Here is a 22007-nt window from a genome sequence, read left to right as displayed (position 1 = left end):
TACCCATGACTGCATTTTTAATTTCACCGCCTACATCGCCAGCCTATATATAATTGATGTTATCGTAATTGGTCGGAAGGACTTTGTTCAATTATCACCTTTGCCTTTATAAATCAAATTTATTTTACTCTGTTTTCAGGTGTGCGGCATTTGCTTATTTGTTATGACTGCCTCTAATGATTTTATCAGCGTTTCCTTGCTTCTTGAGCCAAGTTCATTAATTAACTTCATTGGAATTTCGTAGATCTATCCCCGCGGACGTGCATTTTGGAACATTTGCTTCCGCCTTTTTCCAGTTAAGATTGGTCAGTTCTAAGCTGGTTTTCTATTATGCTATCCTGTGTTGCTTCCTCATTTGTGGCGATTACCCTGTCGTCTTTTCTAAATGACTCTGCTATAAATGAACCAATGTAGTTCACAACGTCATCTCCCTCTAAACAATTTCCTTCGTCACCGTGAATCTGCCCTGCGACATTCCGCGACAACCGCGCCGCCACCCAAAAAAACTGAGCAACATTTAGAACGATTTGGTCAACGCTGCACCGAAAACGAATGAAATAAGTTTCATTTCCTGCCACTGCCACACCATTTTTATGACGACTGAAATTGAAATTCTAATATAGCAATTCAAACATTTGTACCGGCAAGGGCATGCACAGCCCGCGGGTGTCCGTAATCCGGAGTGATCCGGAAAGATTGTACGTACGTGTGGTGGCGCCCCCAATAGTCAGCCGCCACTCCGGCCGACCGACATCTTGAACTCGTCACAAGTGGCTTCTTTCTATCTGCCGATCAGAGCTTGCTGCGCGCTGATTGAACTGTTTCGTAGGTCGCATTGAGAACTAAACCATGGCCGACTTTGATCAGTTCGAAGCGAGTTTCGACAATCCACCAGTGACAGAAGAAGATCCAGCAGCGGAATTCCTGGCACGGGAACAAGACGTGCTGGCAGGTCTGGAGGATGACAACTTCGACGGTGTCCCCGTGCCGCAGCAGCAGCCCACCGTCGGTGCGCTTTCTTCGTCCTTATTCTGCGGTTCTGTTGCTTCAGGATATATTCTTCCTCGCGCTTAGTGACCACAGGCCGGTAGAAACGTGTCCATATTTTCGCTAGACATTCCGGCAAATTGCAAGTCTGTTATAGGTGTGTGACCGTCTGCAGAGCCTTTGGGGCGTTTCTTACGGCCTTGCAGGGGGCAGTTCAGTTCGCCAGCGTGAAAACGGCTTTGTTCTCATTGCTCTGTCTCCTTGCGTACAATAGTTAGCGAATGCTGTTTTGAAGGTAAAATGTTCTAACGGCACCGGAACGGCATATTGTTGTGATTTAACATTAGAGCGTTAGTTTGGCGAGACACGACCGAAAACACTGCATGCGTGCCTCAGGCATTCACACACGCCCGCTGGTTGAAGGGGAAAAAAAAAAAAATGTTTGTGATAGTACTGCAGACGTCACAGTACATGCGATGGTAACGAAGTAGCCGCTGTTTGCTTCCTTCCTTTAAATTAATAAATGTTATGTGTCCATATATCTCTGCAGATGGCCTCGTCGATGATGTCGCAGCGGAAGTGCAGGTGAGTTTGATCGTTTTCCACGTAATTGCCACGAATCAGTCGAACAACATCCAAAGTATTGCATTTAATCAGAGTCGCGGGGTGCTAAGACGTGCGCCTCGGTTTCGTGCCGGCGCGACGAAGGGAGCTCGCGCGTTGCGCCTCGAGACAGCTTGCGATGCACGAAAGGAACAGCTCGCAGCGGCTCATTTGTCATTTAAGTGAAGCTTTCACTGCGAACCCTCCGGGACATTGCTGAACGTGGTAGCTGCTGCTGTTTTACCCAAAAGCTCACACGCAGATCTGCACTCGTGTAGTGAATTGGCCCATATGTAGTCCCATCTGTCCTACCTGTACTTGTGCTGGTTGCCGTCTCCCTTCCTTACGGAATTACGCTGTCAAACAACAAACGTTGCATAAATATCCTGATTGTCATAAATATACAGCAGTGAGCACATAATTACTTAAAGCAGTTTTATAGCAATCAACCATTTCACGAAACCTTCGCTTCACATAGATTCCAATATATGCGTCGAGTTTACATGATAAAATATATATATATCTTAAAACTCGAATTTAAGTGCTGGGAACCCGATCCAGAGCCTGTACTAGCTTTTTTGATGTTCTGACCTCCCGTCAGTTATCAGTTATGGCTTGCTCTCAATCAATTACTATTTAATTACTGTACTAATTTTAATAAATGATAATTTCACTGTTTTATTAGTAGCAATAGACTCGCCATGGCCAGAAATAGATGTGAACAGGTTGTTCAAATTTTCTTTGAAGTGTAATGGTTTTCGGGCTTTGTGGGGATGTATATTGTTTTTCTTGTTTTCCACTTATGAATATATGTGTTCTTTCTCGGAGTTTGGCATGGCAACAATGGTTGGTTTCTCACCCAATAAAGCTAGACAGTCCTCCAGCATCGAACCACTTTACTTGGTGACCTGATCTTGGAGACAGTGTCGGCAAAATAGGCCGATCCTGAAGACATTGTAACACACGGTAATGTGGTTGGTGGGGCGCCTCCGCATCTTAACATCGGGTGGGCACTTAATCGTTATGCAGCAAGACACTATGCACAAGATGATCAGTTGTATAGCATATAATTAACCAACCACTTCACGAAACCTTCACTTCACAGATACAAATATGTGCGCTGGGTCTGCATAATTTTTAGTATGTCAGTGCAATTCATAGGTGGAAAGCAAGGAGGGAAACGAGAGAATACATTTAGAAAAATGTATATTTGCAGAACACTTATAACATTTTTTGATGTGAAAGAAAGTAGGCTTCACTGTGCTGCTTGAAGTTAGCTTTCTCATAGGCAATAAGGTAAAAAGAAAAAGTGTATGTACCAAACAAGACTTCCATGCCTTGTGAGAGTTGTGACAACCTGTGACGGAAAAACAAAACTAGACGTGTGGACTTGCTCAAATTGTCTTTGGCAAATTGTAGCTTTTTTTTATGGAGTAGGCTAGCTTCTCCACGGTAGCTGGTGTGTAAAACATGTGGACGTGGTTAGCTTGTGTACACGAGGTAAAGGGTTAAATATGCTGTGCTGTGAAGTATGCAGCAGCGCCCAGCAGTACCCTGGATGTGCAGTAGCAATGTGTTCAGTGGTTGCTGTACGCATAAAAAGTGGAGCTGTGATTTTGTCCTTCAACTTAATTTGTTTCAGATGAATGGGCCATCTCAGCCACCAACAGTTGTCCCGGACACGTCGCCACGGCCAACCCCTGTCCGTGAGGAGCCCGAGAAAATAAAGAAATGGCGTGAAGAGCAGGCCAAGAGACTGGAGCAAAAGGGTTGGTGCTTTGTTTGTTTGCAAAGATTTTTTTCAGCACAGACCACACATGTACTTGGCGACGCGTGCAAGCTTGTGTCTAAGCATTCTGTGCCTGCTGCGCCTTGCGAAGAGTGGCAGTTTGTGTGTACAAGAGACACGCGCCTCTGTGCTCACTCCTGGTATGTCGGCTTGGCACCTTAGCAGACATCGTTTCGTATTGAGCAATTGATAGTGCTTCAAAATGTGCAGTCTGGTTTTGACTACTGTCTGTTGGTTGAGCTGGTGGAAGGCACAGCCGCTCCGCACCATGTAGCACAGCCAGATGAGCAAGTGCATACTCCAGCCCGGTTGTGCACATAGCAAATGTGGTGCAACACGCACAACAGGCATCCAAGCACGAGCCTGCCCGAGTGCCCGTATCTGTTTGGAACATATGTCTGTGCTTTGACATGCACAAGCTGTCTCGCACTGTCTGCGCATGCATATGCGTGCAGGCACGCACTGGCAAGCGTATGTGTGGGTTGGCCTTTAGAATATGCCTAATGCAGCAGTAGTGCATTAAAACCTTGTTAAACCGTACCCGCTTAAACAGTAGCTTCGATTTAAAAGTAGTAAAGTCAAATCCCCGACTTAGCGGCCATTGAACATAATGTGTTTTCTATCTGCATAAACCGTACCAGCTTATTGCATACTTATTGGTTAACACATAGTGTTTCCACTTCGCGCAAACACTCCGGTGCGTCGTCTCCCTCGGGCGGCCCGGCAGAACAACAAGCCTCGGAGATGAGCACAACGGTCTCCAAGCGCCCTGTGCATTTGCACGTGAACCCACATCAACATCATCATCATTTCGGTGCCTTGTCAGAGAGCGTTGTGGCGTCATGCAAGTGAAAACTTGCGTCATGCCGAAACTCTGATAAAAGAGAATCTGGGCGCTTAGCATAGAAGAAAAATTAGGCTTTGTTCGTGCCATCAAACGTGACACGAAAAGTTGGTGCTGGCACGCGACCTGGGTCTACTCTTGTCTATGGTGTGTGGCATTTGGAATGCAAAGAAGTTGCTCGGCAGCGCTGCTGCGACTGGGAAGAGATGTCGGCTACGAGGTTCGACTTTTCGCCATCGTTGCCTCTGTTGTTGCCGAAGTGTCGCCGAGCGACAGTGATTAACGACGGCATGGAAAGTGACAGCACGGGCGATTCAGGCACGACAGTGGCAGAAGCTGCGTGTTACGTCAGCCTCGTGAATGCAATCAATGTGACTAGAACAGCACCCCGCAATGAAAAGGTGCCCTGCGATTTCTGCAGTGCTACCGCGCCTGTGCACGGAGAATATGCAACGTCAACAAGGAATCTGCCATGCGAGTGTTTGCAGAGGAGAGGGGGCTGGCTGAAAAGCTGGCCCACAGCTTCAGTAAGTTTGAGGCCGCTGTCGTCGCTGCTAGGCCGTGGCGGCATCAAACAAAAATAACACGTTAGTCGCGCGAAGTAAATAAATACTGCATGTTTTTTCCCCTTTCATTGCACTCTTTCAGAGTTCCGTTTTTGACAGTTAAGTGGGCGATCTCACGCCATTTTGGTTAAGCAGTAGCTACCGTTTCAGTACGCACTTTTTCCGAGCTCCGGCCAACTGCGGTTTAACAAGGTTTCACTGTAATGCCATAGCTGTCATGGTAGTTTGCACTGGCATCACTCCATGACATCCTTCATTGTGTCTTGGTGGCTGTGGTGTTCGCCCGCTGAGCAAAACATCACGGGTTCGATTCTAGACTGGGGCAGCCACACTTCAATCAGGGTGGAGTGCAGAAATGCTTGTAACGCCCAGGTGGTCAAAGCTAATCTGGAGCTCTCATCTGCAACATCCCTCCTAGCGCATTATGCAGCTTTGGGCCATTAATGCTTTAGGCATCTGATATTCTAAAGTACAACAAATTCAATTGCTACCCTTTTTGTCGCTGTCATTGCTTTTTAAACACATTTCGTAATCAACATAGAAGCTTTCTGAATCAATTCATAGGAAGTTTTTGGATTTGTGCATCATTTAAAAATATCCACTGGCTTTTTATTAGTCTGCCATGTCCGAAAATGAGGTGTGAGCAACACTGACAGTTTATAAGCTTTGTGGCACCATATTTCATATAGAAACAAAACCTACCATAATATTTTAGTTTAACCAACTTCCCAGTAGATGGCGCAACCAGTCTGGATGTTTCACATTCACAAATGATCTTGGGCACGACCAGGGGTGTGCATCGGCGACCAAGCGAGTATACTCGGGCACTGAACTTACAGGGTTAAACCACAGAATTGAATTTTCATTTGTACCTCTACATGACTCGAACCTCTGTGCTGGGCAGTATCGAAGGTACATGTATCCTGGATACCATCTTAGATACTCTTTGGCTATCTTGTATCTGTATCATGATGCGGCTGGCAAGATGTGTATCAATATCTGTATTTCCAATACATAAGAGGATGTATCTTGTATCTTAAAATTCAAGATACTGGCTATTGCAAAATCACCGTGCGAAACTGTAAACATTGGCTGAACTCTGCTTCTCAAGCTGATAGTGCTGCTACTAAGCCACCTGAATAAAACTAAAGGCAGTGGCATTCTTTCATATTTCCACCAGAGCCCTCCAGCGACGGCAGGCAATGAGGTCTGCGCGTCTGTATTTGTGCAGCAGAGTCATGTGGTGGCGTTCGAGATGTCTCGACAAAAATAAGTGCTGAATGTCTGTGCGCAGCCGACCTTTCTTTTTTGTTTTTAGTTCCATCAGTGCTAAAAAGTGCATAAACGGTAATATGTTTGCGGACAAGGTAGAACTCCACAGTGGTATTTGCGTCATCTTGCAGAGGCTTCTTATTGACGTTCTTGTAATTAGATGGCAACCCGCTAGTTGGTTGGCAAGCATAGCAGCGACTCCTATCAGTTGCAAAACCGACTATCAAGAACCACTTACAGCGCCGCGTGGAAAGAGTTTCCATGTTAAGCAACTAAAGCAACCCCAATGAATTGTTGCGGAATGAAAATATACTTTGAGCAAAAAAGACAAATTTTTAGATACTAAGAGTCATTGCATTCAAATGAAACTAGGTTAGTCGGAGTTAAAAAATTTACAAGGAAACATTCTTGTGCATGTGCATTTGCTGCTACATTACATCTATTGTAAGAAAGTAGCCAATGTGTTGAAGTATGTTAAGATACAAGTAGAAAGTATATTATATCGTACACAATCATTGCGGTAGTATCTTGTATCTGTAGCTCAAATACTTGTTGCCCGAGCATTTCGTATCGTGTATCTCCTATAAAATTGCAAAGTATGTTTGCCCAGCCCTGACCACGTGGATATTTCAACCCATGGTGTATCCAAACACGATCTTTGATGGTTGGTGACAGGGTACAAACAGAAGTGATGCATCCTGTTTGACTTTCTGTAAGAGTTGCCACGTTGCCCGTTTTGAACACCATTGTGGGAATCGTCACCCTTAACTCAATTATACCTATTCTGATGCTACTACAACAGCTCAATGAAACTATTATGAAGAACCTAGATCAACAGACGTTTGATAGCTCAAAGGAAAGCTGGCTTTACTTAAAGTTGCAGTGGTGCCTGCATTTCTGTACAATTTACTCGTAACCTACAATTTCAGTTAGTAAGTGCTCTTGAACGTATTGCTTTACAGAAGCATTTTGATTGTTCTGCACAATACAGCACACAACACACAATTTGCAAATGGTAATACTCATGGCTGTGTCTGGTGTAGCTCAAACACATAAATTCTTTTATATGCAATGCTGTATGCACACTTCATCCTCTTTGTAGACTGTTGAAGGTAAGGCAGCACTGCCCCACAACTAAAATGATTACTGTGCTTCAATTATGCTCTTTGGCAGTTCCTGTGATAAATTGTTGTTTGAGAGAATTTATTTCAGAGCCTCTGAGATGGCAAATACACTGTCTCATCAGAAAATGATAGCTTACGAGTTGCCTAAGAATGACTGATTCAGTTCAGGGATTGCACTGCCCTCCACCCAGTGTTGAGCTGAATATGTTAATGCCAAGGTATGTCTGATTGCAGGGATAACTTAGCAGCAGAGAATGTAAATAGGAAATGAAAGGAAGCCGAGGGTTATGAATATTGCAACAGACGTTGACAGTAGATTGAAACAGCCTTTAAAGTACACGCTCTTCATGTTGAGGCATTCGAAACCTTTTGTATTTCAGATTAGTGAATTCTTTTTACTTGCACCAAGCCTGTTATTGTCATTGGCATGATGTGTCACTGGGTGGAACATCACCCTGGGCGGTGAATTGCAGCCTCCTGTTTGCTAGGAATGGTGGAGGGACAAGGGAAGTTTTCAAAGGTCCAAGTTAAGGACCATCTCTACTGATGTGAAACACCTTGAAAAAAATTCTTGCAGAGTAGCATGTAAGTGAATACTGTGCTGGTAACTCTATGCAATCTTAAATTCAGGTTTTATTTGGACATAGAGATGTACAGGAGCTCCAGGAGCAAAGATGCCTGACACCTAGCTGCAACACACACACACACACACACACGAAAAGAAAGTTACACCATTTGCATGACAGGAGCTTAATACAGAGCTCCCTCATGAACTAATAAAAAGTTCCCTCCTTCTCCTCTTGCAAGAGGGTAGTGTCACAATATGTAAAAATACCTCAAACCACTAGAAATTCCTGAGGTTGTATTTTCTAACAATCCATTTTTTTTACATTCTTCTTATTGTCCATTGCACACAATGGCCTATCCAATACATAACAATGTTGTGGGGTTGTGCAAGCCAGTTGTCATGGGCAGTTGGAATAGAAATGAACACAAATTGTTACATAATGTGGCCCATGATTTCTAAGGTCACTTAATTTATGTGAAGGGAAGTTTACCGATGATAGTGGCCATACCCTTTGTAATGTAAAAGTAAATCCTAATGTTGGGTGACTGTTACTGGGTGAACAAAAGCTTTTTTTGTAACAATTTGTGAATCTGTAATTTTCGAAATTCTGCTTCAAGAAATGTCAGTCTATGTTTTGTCTTATGGTAAAAAAAAATATATATATACAAAGGTCACAGTGGTGTAGCAGCAATTTCTTTTTCATTCGCTTCAGATGTCGAAGAAGAGGAGAAGAAAACTGAACTTCGAGCAAACGCAAAGAAAGAGCTTGAGGAGTGGTACGCACGATATCATGAGCAAATTGAAAAGGCCAAGTTGGCCAACAGGTAATACTCGTGAACCTCACTTTACTTTGCCTTATTATTTTCATTGTGTTGTAGCACATTCACTTCATATTTAAATTGTTACACTGAGAATGCCCGTGGCTAATGCATTGTGATTGAATAGTGTCTGCAGTTACGAATCAATGTTTACATGCAGGTAAGCTTTGTTGACATTGTTCATAGTTTTGTTGAGATCAGACTAACCCTTTGTGGTGAACTGAATAACAGTGGTTGAACAAGGAACGTCGGTGGAGAATGTTCAAACAAAGGGACTTGTCTTGATCAGGGCAGGATTGCTGTCCTGATGAAGATGTCTTGTCGAAACGGCTCAGGCAACATCCTTGCTTGACTACTGTTATTCACTTCAAACCACCATGTTCCTGTGAACTTTGTCTTGTTTCTATTTGCGGCATACTGGTGTTTGTTGCCTGAGTATAGTGAAATAGGCTAAAACAGGCAGGCATTTGATAGGCTGTACTGCGCCATGTACAGTGCGCATCACCCTTGTGTAGAGTGCAGGAACAGTGGCCGCTAAGACACTCCGGAGCCAGCCAACAACATATAATGGGAGTTGCTGGGCTCAAGATAAGATGTGTCTGGGCACGTTTGGCCATACTTACAGAGGAGCCTTGCTCTTTCACTGCCCTCGGAAGTTTATGGCGTTTGTGTTGTCCACTTCTCTTCTCTTGTATCCGTGTCCGCACACCTTACCCCTTTTTTTGCATTATGAAGTCTGATTAGCTGAGTGTCAGTGAGAAGGCACTTTGCCTGTGTGCTGCGTTGCTCCGTGCGAAGCAAAACTGCCACCGAAGCAAGTGGCAGTGGCAAGACAAAGGTGCTGCGTAAATGTCTGCTCCTGCGAGTGGTAAAAGAGCAAGGCTTGTCTGTCTGTGTGGCCAAGCGTGCCCAGATGAATCTTATCTCGAGCCCAGCAACTACCGTTGATGTCGCTGGCTGGCTCTGGAGTGCCTCGGCGGCTGCCATTTGCGCGCTCTACACAAGCGCGGCGCGCACTGTGCTGTAGTTATTTCATGATTATCTAGCTTGGATGATTTAAAAAACTGATGCTTTAACAGGCTTCTAATAATTGGGCTTTATCTGTCATTTCCTCCATGACCATTCAAAGATAATGACCAGCACAAGTATTTTCCTTATGCATGGAAAATTGAGCTTGATGTAAAATTGTTGCCTGAAACACGCATTTACATTATGTTGTCTGTGTTCAGAAAGATCATGCGCCAGTTGGCCTCAATGCAATTGTAACAGTACATGTTCTTCTTACTTGAATAATGTGCTCTAAGTAACCTTAATGCTGTACAACATTTTGTTAGAGAAAAATGGCAGTGAGATTTGTTATTTGTCGTAATCACTCTAGTATGATGCCTCAAACTCGTACGAGGCGCTGGAATGTATCTGTGGTGCATAGCTCCCTTGTGCACTACTGGGATGCATTCAAGGCATAATGGGAGAGTTCCATAATGCTTAGGCAGCTAAGGAACGGCAATGGCGCATTAATGGGGAATGCCATGGGAGGTACAGGCAGGAGCTGTAAAAGTTGTGTGCGACTTGTGGGTCGTCTGTTTGAGATCCCTGTTCTTGTAGCCTGAAAAGTCCGTAATTGTGTGTGTTGTTGATGTCTTTGTCTGTTGCGTGTATTGTAGTTGAGTGCTGTTGTTCTCATTGTCAGACATATTCATATGTCTCTTCCTTTTTTTCCACTTGCTGTTCAGAGAAGTTTCCAAGTAAGTCGTCAACCGCTATTGCGCGGCTCTCTCTCATTGCGCATCATTACACTGTGTGTTGTGTGCTGTGGCTTTTTCTTCCCTGCACTCCTTTTCTTTAAAGCACTGGGGAACAGTTTCTAAAGCTTTGTGTTCGAAGCTTGTTCTAGGAATAGATTCATCGCATCCCTCTCTGCTGGTTTTTTTTTTTTTGTGCTCAGGAAGCATATTTGATGCTAGTGATACATTGCAAGGGATTACTAGAAAATGCTGGTTTATATAGTACATCTTATCAGTAAAACAATTCATTTTAAAACTTGATAATGACTAGATTTATGTTAGTTCAAGTGGCCCTAATGAAGATAGACAAACTAAACAAGTCGGAGAAGGCCACTGTAGCAAGTCACTTCAGTCCTTTGAAGGAAAAGTGTGCAAATGTTTGGGTAGGAGGAGGTTAAACTGCACATTAATGGCTGATGCAAGTTGGCATACGATAAGCCAATAAAATCACTGAATTGCCTGGAGGGAATACTAGCATGTAGCAGGGAATGGCTTATTGACTTATTGTTGCTAAGACTGTGGCATGTCGATTCATTATTTCTGCTGTCATATGAGTGGAAATCTGAATTTTCACATTTTGGTGTTGGTAAAGTGGGAGCGTCGTAACTGGTGGTCTGCCACATTGAGAAGTTAGAGCAATAGAAGATGTCAGCGAATTCGAAATCTTCCCAAAATGAGCTAGCATATCATCTCATACTATCTTTTCACCGTCCACTGCATGCAAAATTTCTAAACATTCTTCTTGGCCCTTTGATCTTCATTGTTTTCATTGCAAGGAACGTCAGTATGGAACAGAGCTGTTTTGGTCTCTCACTTCACTCTGGATGATGCGGTAATCTTTTGGGATTCTACCTACTGCAGCAGCTCGATGGCTATGACATTATACTGCTGAGCTTGAGGTTGTGGACTCTATCCCGGCCACGATGGCCAAAATTTGATGGGGGCAAAATGCAAAATCTTATGTCCCATGGATTGGGTGCACATTAAAGAACTTCAGGTAGTCAAAATAATGTGCAGTCCCCCTGCATAATGTGCTTCCTAATCAGATTGTGGTTTCCTCACCTAAAGAACCCCAGAATTTTAACTTTTTGAGGATCCTTTCATGTCAGCAAACAATGGCATACTACAAATATTCTGAAAGTTCTTAGATGCCTCAATAGTCAGTCAAATACTCAAGCAAAGTGGACTACAAGCTTCCGTTGCAGACCATAATCATGTTTCCTACTTGAAATTCTGTTTTCAAATCTTGGAACAGCCTTTATGATTTTACGTAAACCTGTAAATTCACATTGCAAGCAGGTTACGCAACAAGGCACAAGCATGTCACTGTCACCTACACTGTTAACACCACAAAGTAATTGTTTTAAAATTCTTACTCTTTAAGAACAATAATTAACTGGAACAGTCTTTAGGAAGGAACTAGCACAATTTGCTGTCATATCGTGAATGCAGCTTCTGTTGTGAGCTTTTCCTGCATGTGTATTCCTCCCTGTTTACTTGAACTACATTGTACTTTTTTTTTTCGCTTAGTTTGCTTTGCAGCATAACGCCGTAATGGAACTAAACATAATAAGCATGCAGGTCCGTTTCGCGGCAATACTGCAACAATGACATTGTACTTGACTTTGCTAGTTAATGCTTACTGTACATTTCATTATAAGGATCACATAAAATTGCAGTATCTATGAGTGAACAGTTAATTACTATAAAGGACAAATAAAATTGAAACAGAATAATTTGGACGTAAGCAAATCGAAGACTGTGGCTTGTGGAGGTTAAATAATGACATCACTTTCAGAATGCAGTGGTGGCTCTTTGCAAGTGAAAACTGCTACTTAATGAGCATTCAACTCAGATTTCCCACTGTTCAAGTGAAGCTTTCGTTGCCTACTCTCCCGGTTTTTGCATGGCTGCTGGATATATTTGCATGGCTGCTATATATATATATATATATATATATATATATATATATATATATATATATATATATATATAATATCAGCTCCAACACAAAAATGGCTTCGTCGTCGTACCATTGTTCTTCTGTCATCATTACCTTTATTCCTTTGTGGCCATTCCTTTGTTGTCATGCCATTGTCATCGTTCTGCCCTCTACATTCTCTCGTTCCCCTGCCTTGTCATTTTGTCAACATGCTGTCATTCAATCATGATCATGGCGCTGTTGTCATGCCATAATTGCAATTGCACTCTTGCAACCTTGACTGTAATTGCAATCGTACAGACGTCATGCATTCATGGTCTTATGTCATCACAGTGCTGTGACGATCGTTCCATCATTGTCATTCCAATTTCTTCATCTGATCAACGTCATGCCATCACTTCAGAAATGTCATTGCGTCGTCATGCCATCTTCGTCGTATTGCCGTCGTCGATCCAATGTCGTCGCTCCTTCATTTTATTGTCGTCATTGTGTTGTCATGCATTCAGCGGTATAATGTTGTGATACTGTTGCCTTTGTACCATCGTCGTCATTGCGTCATCATGACCGCTGTCGTCATACCATTCATCATTGTTCCAGAATCTTCATCCTGTTGTCGTCGTTAGTCATTGTCACTCAGTAGTTGTTGCTCTGTAATAGTTATTCCTGTGTCATGTTGTTGTCATGCCATCATTGCCATTCCAGTGTCATGACATTGTCGTATCGTCATCATTTCATCATCATGCATGGAATCCACATGTTCAAGTGCCATATAGAGGGACTGACAACTGGCCAGAATGTTGCGAGATGTTGGTGTAAATGAAAAAACCAGGATTTATAGTGATAGAATTGAGCATGCTGTGCATTATATAAGTAAAAATTATTATTTTAAATTGCCCCAGGAAGTTGTAAAATCCGGTATGTGGCGCGAACTGGTGGTGAAGCCTTGGTACTTCAAAAGCAGTATACGAGATTAGTGTATGTATGTTGGACGTTGTTAAGTACCACATAGTTATTGTTTAAAATTAAACTACCTATCTTATTAGGTTCTTGTGCTTTATTCTATACGTAGTATGAATTAAAAAAATGTGTGCTAACGAACGGAGCTGCCTTCATGGTAAAAAGCGGAGCAGCAGAACTGTTCAATGCATGGCGACACGCATGAGTGCTGTACCCCCTGAGTACCTAAAGTTCCGTGGTTCCTGCGAGATACAAAATGCCATTGACAAATTGTGCTCAGAATGGGGACCAGCATTGCAATAATAGCACTACTGGCATAACCTACTACTTTGCTTCAATTGGCAAAAAAAAAAAAAAAAATGGCAGAGCTACTTATAGCTATATCCGCATGACACGTTTTTCGCTCGTAAAAAGCGGACTTGCTGCCAATGTCTGCGCCACCACTGACGCGTCGGCACCCGCACAAATACAGTGGGTCCGTGCCTTCCGCGACGCATTTGCTGTGGTTGGTAGACAAAAGGAAATCCCCAGAGCATGGATTGGTGTTTTTCCGCGGAAGTAATTTACTCTTAAAATTACGAAACACTGTTAATAAAGTCACCTCGTGGGTCATTGCAGAGGTACCTTTCTCTCCCAAGTATAGTTATCGTGTTTCATTTGAAATGTGCACTGTTTGTACGACATTGTTGTACAAACGATGCACACGGTGCAAACGGTGGCTCGGCCACCGTTTGCACCATGTGCATTGATTGCACCTTGGCCACCGTGTACTCCGGTGGCCAAGGATTGTGCGGCCTGTGAAGGCCACTTTTCCCGTACGGAAATCCCACAGGACACGACGCTGCTCCACTTCTGCGATGATGGCTCCATTGAAGATGTCTTTGTCCATGATATAGTACAGGAGCACGACAGAAACAATGGCGATTTCGCACGATTACCAAACGCGTATTACCCACACTAGAACAAGTGGTTTTGAAAAGTGCGCCCTCGTTCCCCTGTTATGCCGGATTGTGCGGAGGGCAACACCATGTGGTGGCTTACGGGGAACTAATGCGTGACGTTGCCGTGACTTGCCACTCGCACTGCACTGTCATTGATGGCCGCGGGTGCGCGAGCACGATGCGATGCATTCTTTTCTACTCCCAACAGCACGAGGTGGCTACGTGATTTTCATGGGCGTGTTCGTCGAAACAATGCCCTGGCCCCTCTGCCGCGCGTCAGTTGCGGCAAAAAATGGGTCATGCTGTTCCAGCTTAAGACTGCTTACTTGTGGGAATGCAAAATCATTATGCAGTCGCTTTGGCATAATCTATGATCAGGGTTTGCTGATCATAGCAAACGCTGACCGATGGAATCCGAAGAGCAAGAGACGCAAGGCAGGCAGTGCGTTCATTTATACTCACGACGTGGCGCCACCTCCTGCCCATTGACTGCACTGTCACGTGCCCAGTAATGCACGCTCTAGGCCACATTATTAGTTAGCCAAATGGCTGCGATGTGACGTGTGCGATGACGCACGCACTAGGCACACTTTTAGTCGGCTAGAGCCGTGTAGGCACCGTGGTGCTGGGGAAGCATGCTCATCGTGCACCTTGGAGGCCCGGGTTTGGTTCCCACTCAGACCAATATGTGCCAAGTTCTCTTTCCAAAGCCATTAATTTACTTTGTTTACAGAAACTTCCCTGAGAAATTTGACGTCAATCCGAGCATTTTTGACTTGTTTTTGCTCTGTTTCGTCGGTCAGTTTTGGTACCATTCGTCGGTTACGCCGCCGCTGGATTTTCGCGTAATGGGGCATATAATGCTTGCGCATTAAACGCCTGGCACATGCAGCCAGCAAAAGCATGACTTTCGAGATTAGTTTCTATTACTTGGAGGGAGCCATCACAGGGGCATAGATTTGGACATCACCTATTATTGCAAAAATAATTAGACTTCAGAAAACATGAACTTCTGGAACATCAGCTTGATAAACAGAATTTTACTTACATCTAGGGCTGCACTTGTCTTCTGCTACCTATCAATGCTGGCATATAATTGCTATATAATTACCATTCTTTTCAGCATGTTGCTTGAGCATGTTGCTTGTAAATGATGCGAGGCGTCATCTTAGAAGGAATTATTGCAAGTTACTAATTGTATCGACCAATCTAGTAGTATCGCATGCAGCTAAAGCTGATGGCAAGCACTGATTCTAGCCCTATTTAATCACTCTGCAGCACATCCCCAACCAGTGGTACAAGTAAATTTCAACTATCGGGCAAAGTAATGGCTTGTGCTTGGCATAAAGTTTAGTTGCATGGAAAATGGGCAGAGCACAAAGCGGGAGGGTGCCCATTTTGAAAAGTGGTAAAAGTTTAAAGGCGGTCTGCGTACTCTCTTGCTGCATGTGGCCGGACAGTGAGCTTCTTTGTGGGACAGGGGCAAAGCAGTTCATCACAAGACATAGAAGGATAGAAAAGGGAGTCAGTGGGCATGTCCCTCTTAAAGTTCCTCTGTACCCTACTCCATACACTTGTGTGAGGTCCACCCTCCTCATCGGGGCACAGCTGTTGTTTTCTTTCTTCTCACCCTTTCCACGCTTCTGCAAATATTGTCACCTAATTCAATCATGCGCTGGTGTTTTGCTCCGCTGCTGACTATGGCAGTATGGATGAGCGACTCAGTGTTTCAGTAACACTAATGAAAACATTTTTCTGTCATTGGGTATTGTGACACAGGCACAATGTAAGGAACAACAAAATAATAAGTGTTGTGTAGTATTATATGCACCTTTTAGTATGTGTTGTGGCACTAACAATGTAAATAACAAACACAATAGTCACATTCACCATTATATTTAGGTGCGGAAGCATGCAAGTACTGTGTAATGTTTTACATCTCCCAGTTTGTTCTTGAAGCACAGCTATTGAAGTGAAATCTTAAAGCAGCTTGCTTCTTAATCTTAAAACATCTTTTTGCTCAGATCCCACTTTTGAATTTTAGTTTTTCTTTCTGGAAAGTAAGTTGAATTGAAAATATTTTATTGTCCTTTGCCTGCGCCACTTATGGCTATGCTTTGTAACCTTTCAGGAATGCTGAAAAAGAGTGGGTGCATGAGCGTGACTCACCGGCACCAAAGGGCCAGGAGTGGGAAGCCATTGCCAAGCTGTGCGACTTTAACCCCAAGGCTGCACGCAATAGCAAGGATGTGTCACGCATGCGCTCTATCATCTTGCAACTGAAGCAGTCTCCACCGCAGACCAACAAGACACCCTGAGGTGTACTTCTATTCATCAGCCTGATCCTCTTCAGTTGTAAAGGTGAGCAGTGTTGGTTAGTTCAGCATGACACTTGAGTGGAAAGACATGGGAAGGACCTTGAATACTGTTTTCCCAACATTATGCCTGCGCTAATATGATTTACTGAATGATTCGGTACTCTAGTTTCATCCTACAAAGCTGAAGAACTTGTTTCATGTGTCATTACACCTTGTGCTGGCACTCTAGGTCTGTTCAGATTGCTGTCATTGCAAGGCGTGATATGATGAAGCCAGAATTTCTTTTGAAAGATTATTCAAAGAATCTTACAGCAGCTGTGTAAATTACACATGTGCAGCTTCAATAATCTTCAGTTACTGAGTGAAAATCTCTCAACTTCATGATGTATGTCTACAACACAAGTTTAAGGTCACTATGCAAAACTCGCCAAATAATTAGAAGGGTTGTGGCAAACAGCAGACATGTCCAGTCAGTCTCAAGTGTATGAAAACAAAGGAAAATAACAATTCTTGAGTAACATTTACTGGCCTTTGAAATCCTGGCTTCATACATTGTTTGTTTTCATTGTGCACAGTCTGTGGTTTCCACATGGCACAATGGCCTGCTGTGAATCATGTTTGTGGTTGAACAGAATAATGCACAGGCAATATTCAGCCACAGTGGAAGAACTTCACAATGTTGAAATTATGGCAGCTTTTACCAGTACTTGCCTACGGGGCAGAAACCTGGAGGCTTACGGAAAGGGTTGTGCTTAAACTGAGGGCGACGCAACGAGCTATGGAAAGAAGAATGATGGGTGTAACATTAAGGGATAAGAGCAGATTGGGTGAGGGAACAAACGCGAGTTAATGACATCTTAGTTGAAAGCAAGAAAAAGAAATGGGGGGGGGGGGCATGGGCAGGACATGTAATGAGAAGGGAAGATGACCGATGGTCATTAAGGGTTACGGACTGGATTCCAAGGGAAGGGAAGCGTAGCTGGGGTCGGCAGAAAGTTAAGTGGGCAGATGAGATTAAGAAGTTTGCAGGGGCGACATGGCCACAATTAGTACATGACCGGGGTAGTTGGAGAAGTATGGGAGAGGCCTTTGCCCTGCAGTGAGCGTAACCAGGCTGATGATGATGATGATTACCTGTTTGAAAAGGGATGACAGCCAAATTTTTCACGGTAATACTGTTTCATAATCTTGTAATTCTACTCTATGCTCAATTCACTGGCACAGTGCAACAGTTCAACCAGCAGTGCTGATATCTGCATTGCCTCCCATGGGGGATCTAGTGGACATATTATGCACTACTCTGCTTGCTATTCCTCTTCTATAATGGTCAATTGTCTAGTTTGCTATTTCAGAAGTTTTTTCATGCTAAACTTTTGTTTTCGCAATCTTGGAAATTCTGATACAGTGAAACCTCGTTAAACTGTAGTTGGCTGAAGCTCGGAAGAAGTACATAATAAACGGTAGTACTGCTTAGCTGAAATAGCATGAGATCGCCCACTTACCTGTCAAAAACAGAACTCTGAGAGAGTGTGATGAAAGGGAAAAAGAACCATGCATTATTTATTCAATTCATGCGACAAAAGTGTTATTTTCTATTGATGCCGCGGAGGCCCAGCAGTGACGACAGCGGCCTCAAACTTACTGAAGCTGCGAGCCAGCTTTTCAGCCAGCCCCCTCTTCTCGGCAAACACTCGCATGGTAGATTGCTTGTTGGCGTTTCATGTTCTCCGTGCACCAGAAGTGTTATTTTCTATTGATGCTGCGGAGGCCTAGCAGTGACGACAGCGGCCTCAAACTTACTGAAGCGGCGAGCCAGCTTTTCTGCCAGCCCCCTCTTCTCGGCAAACACTCGCATGGTAGATTGCTTGTTGGCGTTTCATGTTCTCCGTGCATGCGGGCGGTAGCGCTACAGAAGTCGCGAGGCACCTTTCTCATTGCGAGGTGCTGTTCTCGTCGCGACGATTGCATTCACGAGGCCGACGTAACGCGCAGCCTCTGCCACTGCCGGGCCTGAATCACCTGTGCTGTCACTTTCTGTGTGGTCCTCATCACTGTCGCTAGTCAACACTTCGGCAACAACAGAGGCAACAATGACGAAAAGTCGAACCTCGTAGCCGTCATCTTTTCGCGGTCGCAGCAGCGCTGCTGAGCAACAACTTTGCATTCCAAATGCCACTCACCGTAGTCAATAGTAGATCCCTGTCGCATGCCAGCGCTGACTTCTTCGTGTCACTTTCAATAGCGCGAATGATGTCTAATTTTTCTTCTATGCTGAGCACCCGGCGTCTTTTTTATCCGAGCTTTGGCATGACGGGAGTCCTTTGCACGACGCCACAATGCGCTCTGGCATGGCGCACGGTATCGAAATGATGTTGATGTGGCTTCACGTGCAAACGCATAGGACGCTTGGAGGCCGTTCTGATCTCGGAGGCTTGTTCTGCTGGGCGGCCCGATGGAGACGACGCACCGCCGTGTTTGTGCAACGAAAAGTGGAAACACTATGTGCTAACCGATACGTACACAATAATCTGGTACGGTTTATGCGGATAGAAAATGCGTTATGTTCAATGGCCGCTGAGTCGGGGATTTGACTTTACTACTTTTAAAATGAAACTACTGTTTAAGCGGGTACGGTTTAACGAGGTTTTACTGTATGGTGAAACTTCTCTAACTTTGGAGAGTTATGTATGTTGAGATTTGACTGGCGTTTTGTGGTATTAGTTGTAATATTAGCAGTATTAGATGCATTGGATTTTCTCAGGATGGATTGCAGTGTCACTTATTATATCTGTTTTTTGTGTTTGTTACAGAGGTACCACATGGAAATACTAGACATTGGATGTGAGCTGCCGTTTGAAACATCTGATACTGCCTGCAATAGCCACACATGGAGACTTGTAGAAATGCTGTCTAATGTCATTCTTTTTCTTTTTATATACTTTTTGGTAGCCACAAACTGTCAGTGCTTTTACCATTGCTTTTGTTACATAATTTTTTTTCTTTTGTGGTGGATGTTTGCTTTCTTATAGTGGAGTAGTATTTTTTTTGCTTCTTATAACACATGCAAAGTTTAATTTTGCAGTGTATCCATAAGAACAGCCTACATGTTGGCAATGAAGGAAGAAAAAGAAATGAGATGCACTGAAAGTGCAGATCATTACATGTACTTTAGCACAATGGAGTCCAAGCTGTGTGGAAAGTGTTATGTAGAATAAGCTATTACGTGATAAACTTTTTTTTCTGTATTCTACGGAAAAAAATGCAGCTTGTCTTTCAAAGAACTATATGGTTTATGAAGCAGTTATAGTTCTGAGGAAATGAAGATGCTACTGAGTGAACAAGTTTGAGAAACATTGTCTGCAAGTTATCCTTTCAGCCACCTTTGCAGGAAAGCGACCTTTATTTTATCTTTAGTTGCCTGGTAAGAAGCTGCTAGGGCTCGGCGTTATTAAAAGCCTTTCACTCTAGTGCATCCTTGCTTTGCACTGTGAATTTGATGTTAATGTGGAAGCAAGTATGAGCAGTGGTTGCAAGTGATTGTACTATTTATGATTTAGTTCTTAAATAAACAGAACATTTCTTATTGAGGGGTGTTTTCGTCTCTCTTGGTGTGAAGGTTGCTTATGCTTCACCTTTCCCTTTGTGCACAATTTGACAATTTTGGGACACATTCCTATTGCATGATGTGCTACAGTCAAATTTTATTTCTATGAACCACATAGCAAACTTTTCAGATTATTGGTTCAGTGTAAATATATTCCAGAATAATGATGCTTATTTAGTCTCCTAGTATGTTAAAGGCCACTCTGGCTGGATTGGTTCTAGGTGAGTGTGTACAACTGAAGTAACCACGACAAAGCTGCAGGGCTGGTAATCGCATCTTAAAATGAACGATTTGTGAAAGACACCTTAGTAGACGTAAACACACCTGCTTGGTAAGCAGATATGACTCTGATCCTGGAACTGTGTACCTACGCTGATCTTGACCATGCTGAGCATTATTTTTGGCATTTTTGTGAGCTTTTCGTGGGCACATTTGCTTACATTTGAAATGCAACATTTTGCATGGTGACATTTTCACGTGTACACCACCAGAAATTAGGCTTCTTGTACGGCTCAGAATTGCATTGCAGTTAGCCTTTAGTGCCTCAGTATAATGAATCTATGTTTATGAACCTAGAGATATACAAGTTTCATTTGTATTCTTTATGGTGAATGATTTGACGAGCTAGCACACAGTCCTGTGAGCTGTGTACACATGCATTAATGCGATAGCGTTAAGAAACCAGTGTCGCAGAAAATGCGGCGTCGGACGTCATTTTGGCAAAAAGATTTTCAAACCACCTATATATGGCCCTCTGTCTGACTCGCGGAATTTACTGAACTAATTGAATTTCTCAAGCTAAAATACTTGTAAAAATTGTAAACTGTGACTTACGTACAACCTACAGACATGATAGCTCTTGTGGATTGTGACTTGACTTTACGAGAAAATGCAATTCTGTTATGCAAACTCAAAGAAACCTCTTTTCCAGCACTTATACCATTCACAGATAAGCCGCGGCATCCGCGATTTGCGTGTGCTGGCGTGCACATGTCTTGGGGGAGGGGGGGGGGATGCGGCACGAAGCGGCACGCCCAGTTCCTTGCAACACCTCCAGCTAACTTGCCTCCTTTATATCGCGGCCCACACAAGACGTCATGTTTCTACCACAAAGCCCGCCTTCATGCATGGTGTTTGCAGCCAGCATTTCCCGGTAAAAATTACGGTTACATACACTCCAGTTGCCGGGAAGCTTCAGAAGCACTCAGGGATCTTTGAATGCTATTTCGTTCCACTCTTAAAGGCGAAGCTTATGCGTCTTCCAAAATTTTACCCGACACTACTGCTTGCTCTTTTCAAACCATTAGCTCGCACTTGTTTCATAATACATGAAGTGGCTAGTTCAGTTTAGCCAAAGAAGTGAATGAAGTGCCTAGGCTTGCCTAGAGGGAGGGAGGAGAATATTAAGTGTCTGAGAGGGTAATGTTGTCGTCCCGTAGCAGAAAGTTGCAAGGAAAGCCCATATTAGTTTCTGAGAAGGAAGTCTTGTAGATGAAAAATTTGCCTTTGGTAAGGGTATTGAAGCCAGGAACAATGCCTTTTTAGTGCGATCACTCTACCCATGAACTAACCAGAAGGCTAGCAGATGGTAGAATGAAGTAAAATTTTCAGCTCCTAAGCACAGGGGCACTCTATAAGGTTATTTCTGTGGAAATCTGCAAGGTGAAGGAAGGTTAATAAAAGATGCCTTGTAGTACGAAACTAATTACTTTGAAGCTTCTCTCAGGTTGGCAGAAAATATTTCCCTTTCAGGAAACTCTCTACCTCGCAGATTTATGCTCAACTAATTCGCCGTACGTATTAGGTGCTGCTCGGTTTGATGTAAATTGGCTCCATGGTATTTTGCGATCTCCTTAGTGAAGGACGGAAGCCATGACAAAAAAGGAAAAA

The 22007-nt window shown here is 43.5% G+C and overlaps 1 protein-coding gene across 2 annotated transcripts; it reads left to right on the top strand.

Moving 5' to 3' along the window:
- Positions 1 to 732: 732 nt before the first annotated feature.
- LOC142579303 (clathrin light chain-like) lies at positions 733 to 20100 on the top strand. Of its 2 annotated transcripts, XM_075689353.1 has the most exons (7): positions 733 to 1009; positions 1538 to 1572; positions 3233 to 3359; positions 8466 to 8577; positions 10305 to 10316; positions 16327 to 16556; positions 19324 to 20100. In XM_075689353.1, exons 1-6 carry the CDS (start codon positions 850 to 852, stop codon positions 16511 to 16513), a joined length of 633 nt encoding a protein of 210 aa, XP_075545468.1. In that variant the 5' UTR covers positions 733 to 849; the 3' UTR covers positions 16514 to 16556; positions 19324 to 20100. The 2 variants fall into 2 exon arrangements, with proteins under 2 accessions (XP_075545468.1, XP_075545469.1); XM_075689354.1 differs by lacking the exon at positions 10305 to 10316 and having other exon boundaries at positions 735 to 1009.
- The last annotated feature ends 1907 nt before the right edge of the window (positions 20101 to 22007 follow it).

Source organism: Dermacentor variabilis, chromosome 4, assembly GCF_050947875.1.
Source record: "Dermacentor variabilis isolate Ectoservices chromosome 4, ASM5094787v1, whole genome shotgun sequence".
Classification (NCBI taxonomy): domain Eukaryota; kingdom Metazoa; phylum Arthropoda; class Arachnida; order Ixodida; family Ixodidae; genus Dermacentor; species Dermacentor variabilis.
Note: the sequence above shows the minus strand (reverse complement) of the source record. Positions and strands in the feature narration are given on the sequence as shown.

Coding starts and splice junctions, on each gene's coding strand:
- LOC142579303 (XM_075689353.1), top strand. CDS start 850: ATGGCCGACTTTGATCAGTTCGAAGCGAGTTTCGACAATCCACCAGTG. Junction 1,010..1,537: donor GCAGCAGCAGCCCACCGTCG/GTGCGCTTTCTT, acceptor ATATCTCTGCAG/ATGGCCTCGTCGATGATGTC. Junction 3,360..8,465: donor CAAGAGACTGGAGCAAAAGG/GTTGGTGCTTTG, acceptor CATTCGCTTCAG/ATGTCGAAGAAGAGGAGAAG.